The sequence below is a fragment of the Diabrotica undecimpunctata genome, chromosome 5, assembly GCF_040954645.1.
Source record: "Diabrotica undecimpunctata isolate CICGRU chromosome 5, icDiaUnde3, whole genome shotgun sequence".
NCBI lineage: Eukaryota > Metazoa > Arthropoda > Insecta > Coleoptera > Chrysomelidae > Diabrotica > Diabrotica undecimpunctata.
This window is the reverse complement of record NC_092807.1, coordinates 114,392,630-114,415,492: the sequence shown is the minus strand read 5'-3', so window position 1 is coordinate 114,415,492 and position 22,863 is coordinate 114,392,630. Positions and strand designations below refer to the sequence as shown.

General features: G+C 34.9%; 1 protein-coding gene across 5 annotated transcripts in view; it reads right to left on the bottom strand.

Annotated features, from left to right (window-relative positions):
- The window catches only part of rho-6 (serine protease rhomboid 6), an 87,651-nt gene continuing 64,788 nt past the window's right edge, over nt 1–22,863 (bottom strand). For 4 of the 5 annotated variants that reach the window (XM_072532568.1, XM_072532571.1, XM_072532570.1 and 1 more), the window contains exons 3-4: nt 21,423–21,743; nt 13,738–14,138 (exon numbers count right to left, since the gene is read on the bottom strand). In XM_072532568.1, the coding sequence (XP_072388669.1) occupies nt 13,800–14,138; nt 21,423–21,743 (660 nt within the window). In that variant the 3' untranslated portion in view covers nt 13,738–13,799. Of the gene's footprint in view, nt 622–13,737; nt 14,139–21,422; nt 21,744–22,863 lie in introns of those variants that run through there. The other variant, XM_072532572.1, reaches the window with a different exon arrangement.

Below are 22,863 nucleotides of genomic sequence, written 5' to 3'. Positions count from 1 at the left end.
TATAACAAACATTTTAATAAGATCGGTACATAACTTTTAAAAAATTTACATTTATCTGGTATTGGTATTAACAAAATAGGTGGGATCAACTGTATTTAATAATTCTTTCATATAAAAAAATTTATGACCGGAATAGCATTAGGTACTAAGTATATAATCAAAAACTTACATATAATCTTTAAGACGTGAGTTTTTCAATCGAAGTAAAATTGTGCACATTAATTTTTTTATTACAATATTATCTAAATAATACTTATTTCTATGTTATTAATTACTGTATTGAAGTCAAAATAAAAACAAACATATATTAAATATTATCAGGCCGAAAAGGAGACTGAATTCGTAATCGAACCATGAGATGTACCGCCCCTCCCAAAGCCCTGAGACCTTTACCTGGCGACAAGCGCGTTTCATGCTCGGTTTCGTGATTAATAGTTCTGTGAGATGAGCACAACCCACTGAAAACTAACTAATGCTAAAGCTACAGTTTGTTAGAATTAGAACAGTGACAGTGCGCAGCGCACAGCATACACGTACAGCAGAATCTGTTGTACTCAACTCATGGCAGTTTTGGTCGAGTCGGTTTGTTAGATTCTTTATTCGGATAAATATTCTGTCGATCTGAAAACAAGTTTAAAAATTAGTTTCAAGTTTATTCTCTCAAAGGTTGTACGTTTAGAAAAATTAATTCTCGAAAACTTTACGCAATATTTTTATTACTCCAAGAAGAGGAGGAAGAAGAAGAGTTGATACCGTTAAATTTAAATAAAAGAAATAAAAATGTAAACGAAATTTTTTCATGTCTTAATACAGAAGGTGCTTTTAAATTAATAGTCGAAGAAAGATTGTTTTAAAACGAGGAAAAATTTCGAGAATATTTTAGACTTTCCAGGGATATATTTGGAACTGTCTTACAATTTGTACTAGATCCAATAGTCTTTTATCTTCCTCGGGAGAAAATTTAGTACGTATTTACACGGCTAGCGCTCTGCAGTGCGCGCAGCTCAGCAGAACCTAACAAACCGTTATCAGAGAGAACCATTTCTTTGATTTTGACGAACGTACGCGGCATTCGACTGACTGTGAGTTATGCGTCGCTTACTGTTCTAACAAACCATAGCTTCAAGGTAGGCATCAGACTGCCCGACCGACCACGACCAACCGTCCGACAGCGAACAACCAACTTTTGTATTCTTATTTTTAAACTCACATTACTCGTTCGTGTTCCATCGACCGACCGTCAAAACGTCAGGAGGCTGTAGCAACATAACCACATTTTTGTAATATTATTTTACCGGGCTTTTTGTAGAAAATTGGATTATGGATAAAATTAGCAGAGATCATTCTACTAATAAATTGTTTATCACTTATTTGATGTGGAGACGTCTTCGTAGGCGTAGGATAATTTGGGTACGTAACATTTTTTTAAAAGGGCACCAACAAGGAGAATTCTTTGTGTTATATCCCATTCTATTAAACGATTCCAATAAATTTCAAAATGCTTACCGCATGAACAAGCCCAAATTTTATAGGTTAATTACAAATTTTGAAATGTCAATGATCAATGCCATTGCTCAGAACAGTATAAATGAATGCGAAATGCTTCATATTCATCGACCAAACGATCAAAATTCCAACAAGTCCGAATTTCAAAACTGGACGATCGCGATCGGTCGCTGTAAGTGATGGACGGTCCACCAGTCTGACTCTGCGCAAACATTTTCATAGACTAGTAATGTTGGTCGATCGTGGACGGTCGATCTGGTCGAGCATTCTCATTCTTCTCTAACTAAGAGTATCAGTCGATATCTAGATATGCGGAAGCTCTGCCAAAAGTGATCATAGGTTCATTATTTTCTCTTGAGATAAGAATATACCAAAAATAAACAAACAAAGAAACCTTAGTCATTTCAAAACTATGGATCTAGATCCTGTTACAAGCTACACTTCCAAAGATGAAAAAGAATTACTAAAAGGTAGCCAGACAAACAGCAATGAAACTCAGCAAGGTCAAAAAACGTCCAGGGATTAAGCATGAGTGCGCGATAAACGTATCCGAAAACCACGTACATATAAATATACTCTAACCATAAAAGATATTTTACGTCGCTGTTATCACTGGTAATGAAGAACCCCAAACTGCATCGCAGTTTGTTTAAGTGAACATTGGAAATCAAATACCCAATTACAAAATCACAATTTTATGGGTTTCAAATTAGTCTCTGCCTTCTGTAGAGATGAAGGCAAACATGGGGGCACAGCAATCTATATAAAAGGAATCTTATCATGGAGGATAAGAAAAGATGTAAATGCTAAGGCAAAAACATATGTTTTTGAATATTCATGTGTAGAAGTGTGTTTTTTAAATTGCAAAATTTTAATTCTTTGTATATATCGTACTCCAAAGTCTTGTGTGCAGGAATTTTTAGATATTCTAGAAAATGTTTTAATTTATATTTCAGGTGAGAGCTCTCTAGTTTTTATTGCAGGTGATTTTAATATAGATTTGAGGAGTCAAACTAAAGATAAAACAGACTTTCTCTATTTATTACAAACATTTAATATATTGCCATCAGTTTCTGAATATACTCGCATATGTAGAGCTACAAAGACGTGCATTGATAACATTTTTACAAACTGTGAACTTTATGTAGCAGAAGTATTAGATACTCATATTTCTGATCATCTTGGTCAAAAAATAACTTTCAGTATTAATGCTGCAAGATGAAGACTGGAAGGAGCTTTTTTCAGTATCAAATTGGAATATAGAAAAGCAATGGGTTGTATTTATGAAAATCATTTCTTTGTTATTTGACTAATGCTTTCCAGAAAAAAATATAAATAAACATAGAAAATGTATCAAATACTATAATACAAATGAAATAAATCAATATAAAAGTCGCTTAGACCTTTTGCTAATGTTAAGTAGAGTAGATGACAATTACAAAGATGAGTATAAACAAACAAAACGTCAGTATAATAAAATGCTTGTGGATTCACGAAAAATGCAGTATGGGCAAGAAATATATAATAGTCAAAATAGGTCAAAAAGTCTATGGAAAATCGTTAAAGAAATCACACAGGTAAATTGTATCGATAATAATGTAGCTATACTAGGAGATCCAGTCATGGTAAGTAATAATTTTAATGAATATTTTTTAAATGCTGCTACACATCTTTTAGAAAATATACCAAAAATAGAATTCAGCACCAAAATAGAGATTAACAAAAACTCATTTTTTCTAACGCCAGTAACTATAAATGAAGTAATTGAATTAATTAGAAAATTGAAAAATAAATTCACTTCAGGATATGATGGAATACCTACAAATATAATAAAACTGTGTGCATATGAGCTAGCTATACCATTATGTCATATAATAAACAATACCTTCATAAATGGGATATTTCCAGACAACTTAAAAATAGCTGTAGTAAAACCAGTGTATAAAAAAGGTGAAGCCACTTTACTAGAAAATTATCGTCCGATAAGCCTCTTACCATCATTCTCTAAGGTTTTTGAAACAGTCATGTGTGTCAGGCTTCTCAGTTTTTTCTATAGTGAATGACTGTAATGCCAAGCACAACATGGGTACCTTAAGGGAAAATCTATAGAGACTGCCATTTATGATTTTATAACAAAGATAAATGAGGGTTATGAAAACAAAGATATATCCATGGGCATATTTTTAGATTTATCAAAGGCATTTGATACTTTAAATCACAAAATACTAATGGAAAAGCTTTACAGATATGGCAATAGAGGGCCAGGTTATAATTGGGTAAAATCATACCTATCAAACAGAAAACAGAAAGTAAAATTTGAGTACGAGGGAAGAAATTGCTTCTCTGATGAAGGACTCATTTCGGTGGGAATTCCTCAGGGAAGTATTATGGGTCCTCTTCTCTTTGTTTTTTTTATGTAAATGATTTAGCTTTCGACATTACAGACAACAATCAGAATACTCTTATTGTGAAATTTGCAGATGACACTAACATTTTAACTATAGGGTCATCCTTCAATAATTTATTGAATATCGCTAATAATAGATTAGATAAAGCACAGAGATGGCTTAATATGAATAAACTCATACTGAACAGAGAAAAAACAAATTATATATGTTTCGTCACTAAAACAAATAATAGTACCTTACCAGAAACTGTCTCAATTCAATCGCAAATGGTTACTCTAAACCAAAGCACAAAATTTCTGGGGGTACATATTGACCAAAATTTAGATTTTGGAGTGCATATAAATGAGATATGTAACAGGTTAGCATCTTTCTGCTACTCTTTCAGAATAACAGCAAATTATTTGGAGGAAAAATGTAAACGAGTTGTATATTTTTCAAATTTTTATTCTGTAATGCGATTTGGAATAGTTTTCTGGGGGGGAAGTGGTAACGCTGAACAGGTTTTTATATTACAAAAAAGAGCAATCAGAACTCTACTTAACTTGAAATACAGGGATTCATGTAGAGGTAATTTTAAAAAACTAAACATACTAACAATGGCTGGAACATACATATATGAATGCTTACTTTTCATTTTTAAAAATAGACATAAATTCTTGAAACACATAACAAACCATAATACTAATACACCTTCAAGCTGACCTGCAGGGAGACTGAGGGCTCTTATCTGAATCTAAATGTCACTGTTATTATCCTTATACTTTAATATTACTTTTATGTTAAGTGTAGGTTGTTACAGCAACCATAACAAATTATAATTGACACCATTCTCTCTATTGACAATTTATATTTGTGTGTAACTTGTGAATCCTGAGAATAAAGCTTTTTTCTTTTCTATTCTATTCTATTCAAATAACAATTTGTTTGTTGCATCCTCATGCTAAGGTTTTGGTCAGAATTTGTTTCCGTAACTTCGCTATCTGGTCTCGATATCATTACTTTAGTTTTCTCTTCGTTTATTAAAAGGCTCATATTTTCTACGGCAATTATAAGACAAGTAAACGCTTCTTTAACATTTCGGTTTGGACGAGCAATCAGATCCATTTCGTCAGTTTATGCCATACTAAGCGTTGATTTGTTAAATATAGCTCACATGTTGTGTAATTCAGCATCTCTGTCTTTTCTAGTGCTTTGTTAAAATGAAAACCCACGCCACAGCATCGTCACCCTGTCGTAACCTTTCACGTGTTTAAAAAGACTTAAAAAATCGTCTTGTACTTTCAATTTGTAGTTTTATTTTGTTTCTGTAATCGTTTCTATTCTAAATCTAATATATAATAGTGGAATAGGAGTATTATCTACAAAAAGATATAACGAGAGATAAAGAGATGGGAAAAATAAAGAAAAAGGGGGAAATATTGATCGTTGATAACTACTAATCGCTTACCAAAGTTAGTGAAATCAGAAAGGTCGAGTAGATTTATAGTACCTGGTAGTCCATAAAATGCAGTGAGATTACTGGAAGACATCATTTTATCAAGAAGAAGGAATATGAAAAATCACCCTAAGGTACTAGGACTGAGAGGGCGTTTTTCAATTTCGATGGCTTCACGTGTAATTCTCGATTTTAATCCTATCCGCTCCCAGGGCCGTTTGACGGTTTATACATATTTTATATATACACTCATGGACAAAAATATCGACAATTTTAGAATTTTCCAATTTATTTTTGGATTCGCTATCATTTCAAAATAATTTTACATTACTGATGTTACTCATATAGTAGGCTGATGTTCTCAACTAGTTTAGAATATTTTGACGTTTATTTTGACGTTTATTCAGCGGTTAGTGTCATTCGTACATTTTATCATAAAAAACTTTCTTTACGTAAAGGAAAAATCATACTAATTCGTTTATTTTTAGTTTAATTTATTAAGTTTAACTAAATATTGTTTTGATTTAACTAAGGTTAAAACAATTATGCCACGAATTCGCCACTGCGATGAAGCCCAATCAGCACAGATGGTAATTTTGTACGAGGAAGGATATACACAAAATGTTATCGCAGGACGTCTCAGGAGAAGTCAATCTACAGTTTCTAATACTTTAAAAAGATACCATGAAACAGAAAATTTTATACGAAGGCCTAGTCAAGGACGCCCAAGTTGCACAATCGCAACTGATGGCCGTTTTTTGGTTCTTAATTCTACACGAAACTACTCATTGGCATCGATGCACCTCAGAAATGAGCTACTAAATGAGACCAGTTAATGTGAGCTGAGAAACAGTTAGACGAAGATTAAAAAAAGCAATCTAAAAGCCTAGACGCCCTGCCAAAGTTCCACGTCTTCTCCAAAATTATAAAGCTCGTCGTTTAGAATTTGAAAGAAGACATATTCATTGGAATATCGACAACTGGAAAAATGTTCTTTTTACTGATGAGACCAGAATCCTGTTATATAAGCCAGATGGTCGACACCACGTCTACAGAAGAGTTAGAGAACGATTCACCACCTGCAATCTCGCCCAGACCGTTAGTTTTGGAGGTGGTGGTATAATGCTTTGGGAAGGTATTAGTTGGGAGGAACGCACCGCACTTGTGGAAGTGATTGGAAGGATGACTGGTGAATCTTACGTTTAAAACATCCTGCAAGATCGTGTTTTGCCATATCTTGATTACATTGGATATGACAGATACATGTTAATGCACGATAATGCTCGACCGAATACCGCTGTTATAGTAATTAATTATCTTGATGAGTTCCAAATTCGAGGATTTGATTAGCCACCCTTTAGTCCAGATTTAAATCCAATAGAGTACATGTGGATCAGCTAAAATACCACATACGACAGAGAAATCCTGTTCCAAATACGATAGAGCAGCTTCGGCTGGCTGCACAGGATGAATAAAATGCAATTTCCTAAGGATATATCAAAAACTTACTTGCAAGCATGCCGAGAAGGATGCAGGCAGTAATAAGAACTAGAGGAGGAAATACTCGTTACTGATTGTTTCAGTTAAAATGACTTGTTTAAGCAATTTAAATAGACATTTAGTTTAGAGTAAAACAAGTTTAGAGTAAAATAATCTTATTTACCTAATATTAAGCATTATTTTTTTCACAATTTTCTCTGCATAAAAACTTAAAATTGTTCATTAAACATTGTTAAATAAACTCTTCTTCACAATAAACGACTGGATTCACCAGAATTTATTTTCTAAAAACAAATACTTGAAAATTCCAAAATATTCAATATTGTTGTCCATGAGTATATATATATATATATATATATATATATATATATATATATATATATATATATATATATATATATATATATATATATATATATATATATATATATATATATATATATATATATATTGTAACGAAATAGCCCATCTCCGATACGTCATAATTCTTAGAAGGACGAATCTAGAAAACGCTATCTAAATCTGCCCGCCCTTCGGACGGGAGACAATTAGAGGTGGGACAACGCCAGAATGTTCTCGAAAAGTAACTTTATTATATATATGTAACGTTGTTAGGAGTGAGTTTAGTTGATAAGAGAGTACCGAACTGTAAACTTAGAAATAAATATATGTATATAAATTCGAACCGCTCGTTTTATTTAATCACGCTACAGTTGGTGTTACGGTGTGAGTAAAGAAAGAAATAAATTCAGCAGTGACTTTTGAAAAAGACTTTTGAACTTTTGAAAAGTATTGTTCGTCGGTAACATCCGCGTAGATCGGTAGTGATCTTTGTACGAAAGAACATTTAAAAAGTACGTGTGTGCCTGACCAAAGATGCTGCTAGTACAACTCTCAGTAAAACAGTTGCGAGAGCAACTAGAAGAACGCGATGAAGATTGCAGCGGGTCCAAGAAGATTCTCCAAGAACGACTGAAGAATGTTCTTAACAAGAATGGAGATGACCCAGAGACATTCCAGTTTCAGTCAGCGGATGAAGCAGTTTTAAGGAAGATAGAAGAAACTTCTAACAAAATTGAAGAATCTTCTAAAAAAACTGATGATAAATTCGAGACTGTTTCCAAAAGATTCGATGAAACGTCTCAAATGATAGAAGAATCTTCTAAAAAAAATGATGATAAATTCGAGACTGTTTCCAAAAGATTCGATGAAACGTCTCAAATGATTGAAGAATCTTCTCGAAAGAATGATGAAAGATTTAATGAAACGTCTCAAACTATTAAAGAAATAGCTAGACAAAACGACGAGAAATTCGAAAATATGTCTAGAAGATTCGACGAAGTATGTAATCAAAACAATGACAAATTTGAAGAAGTCACAAGAACATTCGATAACATACAGAAGAATGTAAACAACGTAGAAGAGAAGATCAAACAATTAGAGAGCATGATAACTAATACAAAAGTGCTACCACCAGTTAATACAATAGCCTTAGATCCGGTAGTGAAAGAAGAATCACCTAGAGACAAAACAACACATAATATGAGATTCAAATTGCCACCATTTGATGGAAAGTCTTCTTGGTCCATATACCTTAGACAATTTGAAGCTATTGCGACAGCCAATCATTGGACAGAACAAGAAAAAGCTGTTTCCTTGACTGCTGCTTTACGAGGTGATGCTGCAGATATCCTAAGATCGATTCCTAAGGGTCAAGAAAAATGTTACCAGACCTTGTTCACTCGACTAGACAAACGTTACGGAGATGCCCATCTACAACAAGTCTACAAGGCGCAACTAAGAAGTAGAATTCAACGAGCAAGTGAAAATTTACAAGAGTTTGAAGCAGATGTTGCTCGTATAGTGCGGTTGGCTTATCCGGAAGTACCAGACAACATTTTGGAAGAAATTGCTGTAGATACCTTCGTCAATGGGTTAAAAGAAAGTGAATTACAGAAAGCTTTACGACTAGCAAGACCAAAAGTTCTGGATGAAGCGCTCGCTATTGCCTTGGAACATGAAACAGCTAGTCAAACTTCACGGAGCCATCGAATAAGAACCATCGAAGAAGGCGACGAACCAAACGATGAACGTCTGGAAGAAATGGTACGAAAAGTAGTTCGTAACACGATGCCGAAGAGACGCGAGCCCAGATGTTGGAATTGCGGTGACGTAGGTCATATTCGCCGTAATTGCAAGAAAATGATACAACAGTCGGAAAACTAGAACGGGTCGACAACAAGGGGCAACTGCCGACCTCGAGAAACACAGCCCCCATAGTAACTGTGAACATTACGTCCTCAGGTGGAATTCATAGCTTGTACATAGAGGGTCGTATCAATAATAAATGTAGATCGTTTTTGGTAGATACAGGTGCAACGAGAACTATTGCACGGCCAGAAGTAGTACGAGGCCATCTTAAATTATTGCCTGCAACAGTAAAGCTTAGAACAGCAACTGGTGAGATAATTAATACATATGGCGAGGCTAATATGTCAGTATCCATTGGCCAGACCACAGTGAAACATACAGTATTAATTGCAGAGATCTCCGATGAGTTCATATTGGGGATGGATTTACTAAGGAAAGTTGGGGCTGTATTGAATGTCAAAGATGGAGTTCTCGAGATCAGTGGTGAAGAGTTGCCGTTTCATGAAGACAAAGAAGATGTTATCAGCTTAATAACTACTTGTGACGTAACAATACCCGGTAATAGTGAGAAAATTTTGATGACCAGACCTGATGGTTACTCCCGAGAGGGAAGTTTAAGGATGGTCGAAGATGTGAATAATGCCGAGTTCCTAACGGCAAAAGCTTTGGTGAGAATTCGAGATGTCGTTCCTGTAAGAGTTATGAATTTAAAGGGAACTGCTATTAAGTTAAGTAAAAGAACTTTGATCGGACATTGTGTTCCCGTGGCTTCGATTTGTTCCATGAATACTAATGAGAAACCGTCGAAATCTAAGTATCCAAAGGAGCTTGTTGAGACGATGATTAAAACGTGCCAAGATCTTGATGATGAACGAACTAAAAAAGTGAAGTCTATGCTGATAGAATTTCAAGATGTTTTTGCCATGGATAAGAAGGATAATGGCAAAACAAGCATAGTAAAGCATAAAATTAATACCGGAGACGCCCAGCCAATCAGACAACAACCTAGACGACTTCCATTTTCGAAAAGAGATGAAGCCGAAGACATCATCAAAGATATGAACAAACAAGGGGTAATTGAACCATCAAACAGTCCATGGACATCACCAGTAGTCCTAGTAAAGAAGAAAGATGGTTCAACACGTTTTTGTATTGACTACCGACAGCTCAATGCAGTAACTAAAAAAGATAGTTATCCTTTGCCCAGAATAGACGATACTTTGGATACACTTTCTGGTTCTCGTTGGTTCTCCACACTCGATCTGAAAAGTGGATATTGGCAAGTAGACATGGAGCCAGCTGATCGTGAAAAAACCGCATTCTCGATAGGATCAGGGCTTTGGCAGTTCACAGTTATGCCCTTTGGTTTATGTAATGCCCCGGCCACATTTGAAAGATTAATGGATGCAGTTTTAAGAGGTCTAACATGGAAAACATGCCTGGTTTATTTGGATGATGTAATTGTAGTTGGAAGATCCTTCGATGAACATGCCAATAATCTAACAGAAGTCTTTCAACGATTGCGGGCAGCGAATCTGAAGTTGAGTCCGAAGAAATGTCACTTGTTTCGACGAGAAGTGAAGTACTTGGGACATATTGTAGCAAGTAATGGTGTAACAGCTGATCCTGAAAAACTTGCAGCAATTAAGGATTGGCCAGTACCAAGAGATAAACACGAAATTAGAAGTTTTCTTGGCCTATGTACATATTACCGCCGTTTTGTCAAAGGATTTGCCAATATCTCCAAGCCATTAACAAAGTTGACAGAAGAAGGCAAAGAATATACATGGAGCGAAGAGTGTCAAAGAGCTTTTGAACACTTACAAATGGCTCTGATCAGCGCACCGATTTTAAGCTACCCTAGACAGGCAGGAAAATTTGTGTTGGACACCGATGCAAGCAACAGTGCAATAGGAGCTGTTCTTTCCCAAATCCAAGATGGACAGGAGAAAGTCATCGCTTACTTTAGCAAAGTCTTGTCAAAACCAGAAAGAAACTATTGCGTTACCAGAAGAGAATTGCTAGGCGTAGTGAAGGCTTGTGAGCATTTCCATAAATACTTGTATGGCAGAAAGTTTCTTCTTCGCACGGATCACGCTGCTCTAAAATGGCTCCTACAATTTCGTAATCCAGAGGGTCAGATGGCAAGATGGTTAGAACGATTACAAGAATATGATTACGAGATCGAACACAGGGCTGGCAGAGTTCATTCAAATGCTGATGCCCTTTCGAGACGGCCGTGCAGTGCAAATTGTAATCACTGTCTTAAATTAGAAGAACGACTTTGCCCCGTGAGACGAACCACCGTCATTAATGAGCAATGGCAGCCTCAACAGCTACAAGACGCTCAAGCAGATGATCCATGTATAAAAAGAGTATTGGATTGGATGCGTCGAAGTGAGAGACCTTCTTGGCAAGACATTAGTGCATGTAGTCCAGAAGTCAAGTGTTACTGGAGCCAATGGAATTGCCTAGTGCTGAAAGATGATCTTCTGTATAGAACCTTTGAGAACGATGATGGTACAGAAACTAAGCTTCAGTTAATTGTACCTAAAAGTAAAGTGTCAGAAGTATTGCGTCAGTTGCATGACGGTGCATCAGGTGGACACTTTGGTATCACGAAGACTCTGCAAAAGGTTCGGGAACGGTTCTATTGGGTGAACTGTAAAGATGATGTAAGAAGATGGTGCCGGAAATGTGAACTGTGTGCAACCAGTAATGGTCCAGCTGGTAAAAAGAGGGCACCCATGAGACAGTACAATGTTGGTAGTCCTATGGAAAGAGTAGCAATCGACATTGCAGGTCCACTTCCAGAGACAAATGATGGAAATAAATATATCCTGGTAGCCATGGATTATTTTACGAAATGGACTGAGGCTTATGCGATACCAAATCAAGAAGCTGCTACCGTTGCAGAGGTACTTGTTAAAGAATTCTTTAGCCGATTTGGTGTTCCCTTGGAGATCCACTCCGACCAAGGGCGAAACTTCGAGTCAACCCTTTTCCAAAACGTTTGTAAATTGATTGGTGTCAATAAGACCAGAACGACACCCCTGCATCCTCAATCAGACGGAATGGTGGAGAGAATGAACCGAACAATGGGTAAACACCTATCCAAGGTTGTATCAGAACATCAAAGAGATTGGGACCAGCATATTCATTTATTCCTAATGGCCTACCGCTCGGCCGTGAATGAAACTACAGGCCAGACTCCAACCTGCCTGATGTTAGGTCGTGAAGTTCGTTTGCCCTGCGATCTAGAGTTTGGCTGCAGACCTTCCGAAGAACATGTTGCAAGCGAAGATTATGTCGACCGCCTGAAGTTAAGAATGAACAACATTCATGAACTTGCCCGACAACACATCCAGATAGCCAGTGACAGAATGAAAGATCAATATGATTCTCGATGTAAGAGTGAAAGCTATGAAGTAGGTGATCTTGTTTGGTTTTATAATCCACAACGTCGTCGAGGCTTGTCTCCCAAACTGCAAAGACAATGGGAAGGTCCATATGAAATTAAAAAGAAAATAAATGACGTAATATTCCGAATTAAGAAGTTGCCGAAAGGTAAACCAAAAGTAGTTCACATAAATCGTCTTGCACCATATGCTGGCTCAAATGAAACAGAAGAAGCACGAACCCTTCAACATGAGATCAAAGATGACCGGCGACCAAGCTTTAATGAATTTATGTCAAATTACGCAGAGAGAAAGAGTGCTAGATTCGGCGTGACCACAGAAGTTCAGCAGGATCTTTTTAGTGTTCCGCATAACGTCTCTCTAGCCCACTGTGTTGCCCAAGATCTTGAGATGACTAACGGAATCTCATCCGTATTTTATAAGAAATTCGGTCGTTTGGACGAGTTAAAAAACCAGCAACCTAAAGTTGGAAGAGTACTGAGATTAGAAGATGGTTCTCGATCTTTGCTGTATATGGTGACCAGGAAGTCGTATAAAGACAGGGCGAGCTACGAGGATATATGGCGTGCTCTAACTAATTTGAAGAGAATTGTGTGCAATTACGACATTAAGAATTTGGCCTTACCCAAGATAGGCCATGCACTAGATAATCTGGACTGGAAGATTGTCAGAAGCATGCTTGAAGTGATCTTCCGAGAAACCGGCGTACGAATTACTGTGTGTTGCATTAACCCGATGAGATCGTATCCTTCAAAGTCAGTAGACTGTTATTTCTTTCTAAAGGGTTCATGCAGAGCTGGAGAGTCCTGTAGATTCCGCCATCCTGTGCCTACATATAGAGTTGCTGATCGGGACGATCAGATTTAAGAGGGGAGCAGTGTAACGAAATAGCCCATCTCCGATACGTCATAATTCTTAGAAGGACGAATCTAGAAAACGCTATCTAAATCTGCCCGCCCTTCGGACGGGAGACAATTAGAGGTGGGACAACGCCAGAATGTTCTCGAAAAGTAACTTTATTATATATATGTAACGTTGTTAGGAGTGAGTTTAGTTGATAAGAGAGTACCGAACTGTAAACTTAGAAATAAATATATGTATATAAATTCGAACCGCTCGTTTTATTTAATCACGCTACAATATATATATATATATATATATATATATATATATATATATATATATATATATATATATATATATATATATATATATATATATATATTACCACTTGATGGCATAGCGTACTAAACCACAAATATTTTTCAAAAACCAGAAACCTATAACAGAAATATTGTATTTTTTAATAAGTATATAAAAAAAAAATACATATTACATATTTAAATTTTAAATAAGCTTTAACAGAATAAAACAGATTCATCAACAAACATAAACATATCTAAAATGAATAATATTAGAAGGAGTACATTTTTTAATTTGCAGAGTTACTATCACGAAGCCAATTACAATAAAAGCATAAAATATCACACTTATCCAAAATAACGTTCTATTGACTGTTAAGTTTTGGCACTTATCACCATTTTTGTATATTATGAATCCCAAGAGAAGACCGGCAACACCACCAACGCAATGTGCTTCCCATGATATGACGGGTTCCTTTTTCGTGTATATATGAACTATGTTATATACTATATCAAAGAGTACTAAAATTCCTATGGCAACTATTCGGTAGATTTTATAATTTACTTTGGTATAATTCTGAAAAAAAGAAAAATGTTTTAAACACATATTATGATCATCTATAATTAAGTGTTTATATTATATAAAAGAAATATTATTAAATGAATCGTGAATATATATATATATATATATATATATATATATATATATATATATATATATATATATATATATATTTCTAGTTCAGAACTAGTTCTATTTAACGATGCGTCAGTTTTTCGAGAATATTCAATGAATCACAGTTAGGATCCGAACTTGGTACACTGTTCCCTTGTTAGTACTGATTGTCCAATAAGGAATTCTGGGCATTTTCCCTCGGTGGCTACAGGTGTTTCCAACTTTTCACAAACCTTGGAGAAAAAAGTAGCAATCGATTTTTCTTGAAAAGCAGGATTCCTTTGGATTAAAGCAACACACGGTAATTTGTATGCAAGTATGTTGAACAATTACTTTAAACATGCTTCTCACAATCTTCCAACCCCTTGCCTACCTTTGGTAAAACATGCGCCATATATTATTGTAGCTTGTTTTATTGGGTAGAGCATCTCTTCTTCTTCTTTGTGTGCCGTGCTTGTATTCAAGCGTTGGCTATCGTCATATTGACAAGCTGATGAAATGATTCTCGGTCGGCAGCTAGATGAAACAGTTCCTCGACCTTTCGACCTGTCCATTGTCTAATGTTACGCAGCCAGGACAGTTGTTTTCTTCCGACCCAACGTTTTCCTTCGATTTTGGCCTGAATGATTAACCGGAGTAAGCGATATTTAGGTCCTCTCATTATATGACCGAAGTATTTGACCTTTCTCATTTTGATGATGTTGATCAATTCTCGCTCTTTGTGCACGGTCTCTAGCACGCGTTCGTTGGATATGTGTGCTGTCCACGGGATTCTGAGCATGCAACGGTAACACCATAACTCAAACGCTTCTAATTTGTTAAGATTTTTTATTTTTGTTGTCCAGGTTTCACATCCATAGAACAAAGTGAACCAGACGTAGCACTTCAATACTCTTAGACGTGTGGTCAACGACAGACTTCTACTGCATAATACAGAACGCCAGTTAATAAAGTTTTTCCGTGCGAGTTCTATTCTGGTTGAAATTTCCTCGTCACTTTCAACCCTGCAGTCAATCCAGCTACCCAGATATCTAAAGTGTTCCACCCTTTCCAGGATTTTGTTATCTAATCTTAGTACTGAGTCTTCGATATTAATTTTCCGACCACCATCCATTTTGTTTTTTTTGCGTTGATTGTTAAGCCCTTTTCAGTGCATTCGTTGTTTACAGCATTCAACAGGGTTTGAAGATCTTCTAGACTCTCTGCCATTATTGCGGTGTCATCGGCGTATCTGATGTTGTTAATAATTTCACCACCGATCTTAACACCTTCGCGGCGATTATTTAATGCTATTTCAAAAACTGGTTCAGTGTAGGCATTAAACAACATCGGTGACATAACACATCCCTGTCTGACACCACGCTTAATAGAAACTTCAGCTGAAACCTCTTGGTCCACCTTAACACAAGCGGTCTGATTGTAGTAAAGATTTTAAGCAATCTAATGTCATACGTGTCCAGACCAACTGAGTGTAAGCATTGAAATAATAATGTATGTGGTACTTTATCAAAGGCTTTTTCGAAATCTATAAAACATGCGTAAATATTTTTCCTAAACTCAATGCTCTTTTGTAAGAGTATTCGCATGCAAAAAAGAGCTTTTCGAGTAACCAGATAATGATAACGTCGATCAATATTCTATCTAAGTTTTGGTAGGGAACTTAATTTAAAATACGATTAGAACATGACATAATATTATTCTTGTACAGGGTATTTAGTTATCCTCTTTAGGATGACTCTACAGGTAAAGTGATGATAGGCAACCATCTTCTCAACGCAGCATTTTCTACCAACTACTAACTCTAGGCTGCTGATTTTTAAGAGAACGCCAAAACTGCTAAAATCTAGTATATTTACAACTGTACAATACTTCTGATTTGGAATTGCATATGTCTTATTCCAATTCGTAAAATAACCCATTGTTACTAGGATATATTTATTTCCTTTTTTGGAAATAATACTGCAATATCAATAGCTACTTACTTCATAGGACTTTGGCAGACATTATACCGTTTGAAAGATTCTCTCTTTTTACCAACTGGACTATTGTTTTAAATTTTCTTTGCAGTTTACTCAATAAAACCTTCCCATATCAGTTAGCCCACCTGCGGAATTTGCATTTTAATTCGATTACCATAAGCAAATTTTATTCTGCATGTTTTTATAAGTTCCCATATTAATTAATATGACCTTTTTATTAATATTTATTAAAAAAAATTACCCTTGTGGTTTTTGATTTATGATCACAATAAAAAAAATTCACTAAACCCTGGCTATGCATTCACTTATATGTCAACGTATGTTGATTTTTTCATAATTACGTTAAATTCAGAGGTAGCTATGGAAAAATGACATCAAAACAATAATAATTGTCAGTTAATGTCAAATGTATTTTGTAGTATTGTAAAGCTTTTTGCCGTTTGTGGGTTGTACAATGGGTCGAGGTAAAGTTATCGATGAGAAAATTTGTTCAATCATTATTAGATTTTTTAATTCTGGAAAATCCAATTTGGAAATCACGAATATGTTGCAATTGTCACGCTGTAGTGTAAGAAATATACTCAGAAGATACAAAACTACAGGTTCGGTCGTCACAAAACCTAGAAATATACGAAAAAGTAAAATAACCGAAGCAGATCGAAGGGCATTAAGACTCAGTATAGTGAAAACTCAATGAGCAAATTATATGGAGTTTGTGACGTTTTATGGAGCGTTATATATGCGTTTTATGGAGTGAGGTTATTGGAAGATACGTTTCTATGTCACCGATAGGTCCACAAATTAGGATTTGGTACGTACAAAGTAAGTTTTATAGTTGAAAAAATTAGCACGAATTGTTTTTAATAAATTTTATTTTATTTTAGGCGAAGGAAAAGCCACTTTTAACATTACAACAAAAGAAAAATAGACTAAGATGGTCAAAAGAGCATAAAGATTAGACTCAGTCGCAATGGGATTTATTACGATGAAGTGATGAGTCCAGATTTGAAGTGTGTGTTGGAGACAGTAGGAGTCACGTCATTCGCAGGAAAAATGAAGCTTTCCATCCCGACAGTCTGAAGAGAAAAGTCAAATTTCCTGCATCTGTCATGATTTGGAGCATCATGTCGTCTAAAGGTGTGGGTAAGTTGCATTTTAACGATAAAATTGTAAACATGGACAAATATTTGAATATTTTAGAAGAATCTCTTTTAGCGATTATGGAATCAGCGGAAGATTTTGTCTTCCAACTGAACGACGCAGGTTGTCAACCTCAAAAAAAAAATGGATTTTATTGGATGGTTTTAAATGGATTGAAGACTATGGCATACCACTTCTGGAATGGGTTTCTAACAGTCCCGAATTGTCCACGATAGAGACTTTGTGACGCGAAATGAAAAAAGCTTTGAGAAAACATCCTGCCAGGTCCGTCAACGAATTGAAGAAAAAATTGCTAAAAATATGGGATTCGTTTACATTAGAATTTTGTCAGAACTTGGTAAAAACTACGCCTCGAAGAATTGTGGATGTCATTAAAAACAAAGGGGATGTAACTCAGTGGTAAACTTTCTTATTTTTTTTGTTAATATTACATAAGTATTCTATGCGTTCTAATTTAATTTTATTATTAAACTAACGTTGGGCCAAACTGATATGGGAAGAGGCTCGTAGATCCTTTCTCGAATCTTTTGTAACGTCTTGGTTATATCTAAGTTCTCCGTGATATTTGGACTCAGTTTTAAATTAACAGCACGTAATCGTTGAAGCACTCCCCTTAGATTGTTGGAATGCTGGCGGAGTGATCTTCCAACCACAATTACATAATCTAAATAAACCAAACATGTTTGCCATGTCAGTTCTCTCAAACTGAATTCATTATTCTGAGATATAAAACTTATTCTCAATGATATTTATCTGATATATCAAGAATATCTGATCCAATGTAGAATGCGGTTTTCTCTCGATCAGCTGGCTCCAATCCTATTTGCCAGTATCCACTTTTTAGGTCTAGTGTAAAGAACAAGACATAGAGAGAGTATCCAGTGGATAATCTATTCTAGGTAATAGACAACTATATTTCTTTGTTGCCATATTGAGCTGGTAATAATATTCAATAAAAATAATATATAATCATCTTTTTTCTTTATCACGACTACATGTGTTGCACACGGACTATTAGATAGTTCAATAATTCCTTGTTTGGCGATATCTCTTATAATTTCTTCAACTTCGTCTCATTTCGCAAACGGAAATCTTCTTGGTTATTGTCTGATTGACTGAGCATCTCCGGTATTAATCTTATGGATCGTTAATAAGGGTGCCACATGTACTAAGATCTGATGATAAAAGACTCCTCTACCATTGTTTAAACCTGACGGCCCCGTGAAATTTGACTAATGATTTTATGTTCCAAGGCAATAAAAAGTGCTTAATCTAACAATTTTGGTCTTGCTTTGTACTTCGCTCTATTTCAAACCATTAACAAAGGTATTTGCCACTATTTTATCTAAAAAGTGATCAGGGACTTCTGGACTAGCTAGGATTGTATGCTGGATTCTACATCGCACTTGAGCTTTGTATACTTCTACATAGCGTTTTTCCAATGGAATGGAAACCACCACACACAAATCAAGGAAACACCCCTTTCCCGTTCTGTCCGTTGCAATAGATATTGTCCAAGAAGACTTTTAAACAAACCAATCTCAGGTGGTATGGTGAAAAGCTCAAAGTTTTTTTCTTGGTTTTTTAGCTGTAGCAGACATGTTCTCTCTCCTATCTTAAGAGCCGATTTAATCCCTACCTGTATATGTAAGTTTGCCTCTATCATTTTTCTTGTGGTCGATTTCAGCACGTCCGGCTCATTATCGTCTATATTCCAAACCTGTTACGATCACCTTATCCTTTTTCTTCTCTTTCTGTAGGTACTAAAGTCTGGTACTTAATTCTCGAACTTCCTTCTTTGTCTGTTCACTTTCCTTTCTAATAGCTTCATTTTCTTTCTTCGTCTTTTGATTTTCTGGTCTTAATTTTTTTAACAGTTCTGCATAAACTCTGCTCTCTTGTAATATTTTTCACGTCTAAGGCCACCTGTTTTAGTGTCTCCATCATCTCGTCTTTCATTTCGATTGCACTTCCCTTTATTAGCGTTCTATCTACCTTTCTACTTCTCTTAAAGACCTCCTTCTTACCCTCTTCGCATTTTCTTGCCCTCATCCGTCAGTTCGTCGGATGATATTTTTACTTTATCTCCGCTCTACCCCGATATTCAGTCGTTTCTCGAAGGTAGCGTAAAGAGTTTCTTCAACCGCCCCGAGAAAAAAACTCTTATCCACCTTATCATTTAATTAGCTTTCTATGTTTTCTGAATTTAATTTAAGCTAACAGTTACAGAGATATTCTATTTGTTTATAAGCCAAAAAATTGTTTACAATTTTAAAACATTCCTGAGGCCGCCCAAACAATCCGATTTAAATGCCATAAAGTACGTTAAATAGGTAAGGCGCTTTTTATGAGTAAAAAAATTGGCAAACATTGGTCTTATGTGATATCTAAGTGATTGAAAAACATTGAATAATTAAAGGCTTGTTTCCCGCTCTTTTTGTATTTATTGCTATTTTGCAGAAAGGGTAATAAACTAAAATATTGTCAATTAGTGGTATTTAATATAAAATTCAATTGTCGCTATTATTATTTTAAAGTTTAAGGAAATAAAATAGAAAAAATAATGATGTTTTTAGTAATTATTAATTAATTTTTTTACTAATATTTTCCACCTATTTGAGAGGTAGAATGAGTCAATTATTATTACTGAAGTTATCACTGAAGTACTGAAGTATTACTGCAAAAATCAGAATGCTACCTCTCACATCTAAATGTAGTCGTTTTATCACAGATCCGATCTGGTCTATTGGCGAAACAATGAAATATGTGCCTTAATGTAGTGCTAATTATTTGTAGATATATTTGCCAGTAAATTTTTTCTGGGCCAAAAGCTGGTTTTAATTGAACAAGCCTCATATTTCCATTATTTTTTCTACGATTGCCACCATTATTGGTACATTACGCTTGGTAAATTATTTAGTAAAAGGAATATTCACCTTATATTTTTCATTCTGTTCTTTTACTCTTTTGACGTGACAACGTCTTAAATTAGGTTGTGGCTCGGAGTCACTCATGAAAAAGTGTAACGCCCGCTCACGTCTGTTACGATGAGTCACCGAACGAGAGAGAGGCCCTCCGGACCGGCGAATGCCTTGCGTCTCTCTCCCACTCAAACATGATCGGTCCGCTGCGCGCGCAGCACTAGAGAATTAGGCGCGTTGAATCGGTGCGTGCTTGTGTCTCTGTCTTTCTCGTGCGTTTTTGGCGTTGGAAAACCGAGAAAGCGTCATAATACAAGTTCACACGTGTGGTTAAAGTATCGTCAGCTGTGTCTGTAGTGAAAATGTGGAGTGCTTAGATTCGTCATTTACAACAACTACAACAATAAAGGTAAATAATTGTACACTAATATTTCATTATCGTAAACTATGATTGATTGATTAATTGTTAGATTGACACAAAAGTTGAGAAACTGAGTTTATAGGTTATGTCATACTATTGACAAATGTTGATAGTGTTAAGTAAATTATTAGTTTAAATCACTCTGCAATCAATCGTAATTCAGTCGATTGAGAAGAAACAGCGCGTATTGCTAGTCAAACATTTAAAATAACAAATTATAACCTCTAACCTGTCAAAACAGGGCGACCAAACAAACGAACTAAACCGACCAATCACCACGCGCGGAGTTAGAATTTAACTGTGTTTAGCAAGAATTAAGTAATTTGTGCAATTCTTATTTTCATTCAATTCCTTGTTCCTATTGTGCAATTTAATAATATTCATATCAATAAATATTCTACCGAGAAAAAGACGTTTTCACGTAAAATCTTCGCCCGTAAAACCGACTTTACAGGCAACCGATTTTTTTTTTTATTAAAAACATTGGATTTTTTGGTATTATTGGTCTTAAAATATATGTCCATTTGCGATCTTTCTATTAATTAATCTTCTAAATTTTTTATCACCTTGCACGAATCTCGCCCACTTAATAACCGAGGTTAAAAACTACGTTCAAATAATCTTATATTATACCTTTTTATAATTTCTCTTAAAGACTATTGTTAAATTGTCGAAATAAAACTTTTAGCTTTTACATACTTACTAAAATAATATCAGGAATATTGGATATTAAGAGGGCATAAACACCAGCCGACGCCCCTATCACAAGATCAGGATGAACACATGAGGCTCCAAGGACACCTGTAAACCCTCCAAGGAAATATAGAATAAGGACCCGAAGGTGTCCCTGTCTTTTTTCAAGAAGTACTGCAAAAATACACTGAATTACTATATTCAGCATAAAATGGTACCAACCATCGTGGATCAGCATATACGTAAAAAATCTCCATAGTTCGATTCGTTTGTCCGGTTCGAACCTTAAGGCTTTTCGAAGGCTAGCAGTTGCGAATATGTGTATCAAAAGCTAAAAAATAAAAACATAAATGTCTATAGATGTCAAAAAATCACAAAGTAAATTGTTTAAATAAAAATTTGTTACAAAATTGCTTAATATTAGTAGTATTTTGTCAACTATAAGAAAAGAAACAATTTTTGAAGTTATACTTCTATACGCGCGCTCCACGTTGGAAATTTGTACGGGAGTGAATCGGTGAAATCATTATCATATGTAAGATAATGAGTAAGAGAGAGACAGAAGATATATTTTCTCTCTCTTCCTCTCTCGAGAATAAAAATGTTCTTTTTGTATATATATTCAATATTATATATAGATAGTATTATATATAATATATTATTTATGTGATATGTTTTGTATTATTTATTAAATGTTTATAATTATTTTAGACTTTTGTATTTCAAAATAATAATCTCAATAAATAACCGTATGACCGAGAACTGTCAATTTTGAAATACGTTTTTTTTTTGAAAAAAAAAATTATACGCTGGTGTATGTGAGTTCGAATCCCAATATGAATTTCCTTTTTTATTTTTGAAATATTTAAAAACCCCACGTTAATTTTATTAAATATATGTAAGATACGCAAAAATGCTAAATTTTAAAATAAAATGAAAATTTACAACATAATCCGAGTTGTTGGTTTTTGAAGTTATACTTCTAGACGCGCGTTTGACTTTGGAAATTTGCACGGGAGTGAATCGGAAATTTGCACGAGAGTAACAAGCCTCGTTAGGCATGTTAAATTATAAATTAAAACTTGTAAATATCTCAAGAAAGTTCATATGTGTACTTATATATACAACAAACAACAATTAAATATTGTATTTATCTATGTCAGATAAATTGACAGTTGTATCACCAAACAATATTTTTTTTATTAATATTGTTATCATGGCAAATTAAACATATGCGTAAGTAAGTTACGTATATTGTCATTTTTAAATACTTATGAATATTTCATTTTAATTAAATTTATATTAATATTATTATCATGGTAAATTAAACATATGGGTAAGTAAGTTATGTATACCTACTGTCATTTTTAAATACTGATGAATAATATTTATTTAATATCAGCATTTTTAGAATCGGAAACATTTGTTATTTCCGCTATTTGTTATATATT